We start from the raw sequence: 1,456 nt of genomic DNA, 5'->3' as shown, positions 1-1,456 counted from the left end.
AGAAAGGTTATGTATTTAAAGAAGAGTCAGGGAAAGTGCAAAACAGAACGGACGGTGCAGCTCTTTGCTGTAGAGAAGAGTCAGGAGATGGAGCCTGTGCTCAGTGCTGCTGTTGATAATGGTGTGAACAGTAGCGTCTTAGTGGTTGCTTTCATCATTCCCTCCCTTAAGCTCAGGTCATTGGGTGTGGCAAGGGGCTTGAGGAGGGTGGCACCAACAGGGCTCAGGAGGAGATGCTGAGGAGGCCACCTGAAGTCAGAGGCACGGGCGAGCCAGGTTTGGGTGCCAAGGATTTGCCCTCAACAGCCCTGGGGTTACAGCTACGTAGTTCTGGGCCTGTAGCACCTTCAATGGCAGGACAGGAAGATAAGAGGGTCAGTGACAGTGGCAGACACAGGAAGAGAGATGAGGAAAATCAAGAATTTCACTCTGTAGCAAAGCCAGCACACTTGGCTGTGAAGTCACAGCTGCATCCACGTGCTCTCCCCATTGAGGGTTCCCCTAGGACTCTGTGACCTCTGTCAGCACTGACCACACACTGTGCTCTGGGTGCCTTTCTTTGGCTGTCTCCCTCCTATTCTGTGATCTGGATGCTCAGTGACGGGCCCCATTGACCTGTGACAAAGGCAAGCAGTGCATCCTCATGTTCAGTGGGGTTTCAGGACACATGGGGGACATCTAGGGCGGGTGAGGTCCAAGCTAGAGGGCCTGAAGGACTGTGCTGTGATAAACTGTGTTTAGGTCCAGAGAGCCCGAGGAAGATGAAGTTTGCCTGCCTCTCCTTCCGGCAGCCTTATGCTGGTTTTGTCTTAAATGGAATCAAGACCCTGGAGACAAGATGGTGTCCTGTGCTGAGCAGCCATCAGAAACGCACCATCGCCATCCACATTGCTCACAAGGACTGGGAAGATGATTCTTGGCGGGAACTGCTGGTGGAGAGACTGGGGATGAACCTGATGCAGATTCAGGCTTTACTACAGGAAGGAGAACGATACGGCAGAGGAGTGATAGCTGGTAAGTAATGGCGTGCAGAATACAATGTAGGCCACGCAGAGTGGAGTCGGCAGCTTGCTGCTCAGTAAGTCGGTGTCTCTGTTTTGCTGTGAGCCAGAGGGGAGTGTGCCGAAGTTTCACTATGTAGCAGTTCTTCTAAGGGTCACCAAAGGAACTGAGCTGGGGTGCATAGGCCTGGATCTCACAGACTTGATTAGTTACTTCTCCACTCTGGGCCTATCGTCCTGTTTGTAGTCTGAGAGTCCATGTCAGCAAAGTGTCTGCATGTGGCACTGGACTATGTATGTGTCTGTGTGTGTGTGCAAACATCATAGCCCATGACAGGAAGCACAGACACGAGCTAGTAAAGTGATCTCGGAGTCAAGCCACCTACCTGCTCTCTCATGCCTGTCACATCCACAGGGCATGGAGGACCTCAGGTAGGACACCAACCAGCAACAGA

At 52.3% G+C, this 1,456-nt stretch overlaps 1 protein-coding gene across 1 annotated transcript; it reads left to right on the top strand.

Moving 5' to 3' along the window:
- The first annotated feature begins 78 nt into the window (after window positions 1-78).
- On the top strand, window positions 79-1,436 carry LOC103728420 (uncharacterized protein CXorf40 homolog). Its single transcript, XM_029560340.1, has one exon. It carries the CDS (start codon window positions 762-764, stop codon window positions 1,020-1,022), a length of 261 nt encoding a protein of 86 aa, XP_029416200.1. The 5' UTR covers window positions 79-761; the 3' UTR covers window positions 1,023-1,436.
- The last annotated feature ends 20 nt before the right edge of the window (window positions 1,437-1,456 follow it).

Source organism: Nannospalax galili, unplaced genomic scaffold (genome assembly GCF_000622305.1).
Source record: "Nannospalax galili isolate Female #2095 unplaced genomic scaffold, S.galili_v1.0 C49037897, whole genome shotgun sequence".
Classification (NCBI taxonomy): domain Eukaryota; kingdom Metazoa; phylum Chordata; class Mammalia; order Rodentia; family Spalacidae; genus Nannospalax; species Nannospalax galili.
This window is presented reverse-complemented; position numbering and strand designations above follow the sequence as displayed.

What these genes read in the sequence shown, in the direction of transcription:
- LOC103728420 (XM_029560340.1), top strand. Translation starts at nt 762, where the DNA reads ATGAAGTTTGCCTGCCTCTCCTTCCGGCAGCCTTATGCTGGTTTTGTC.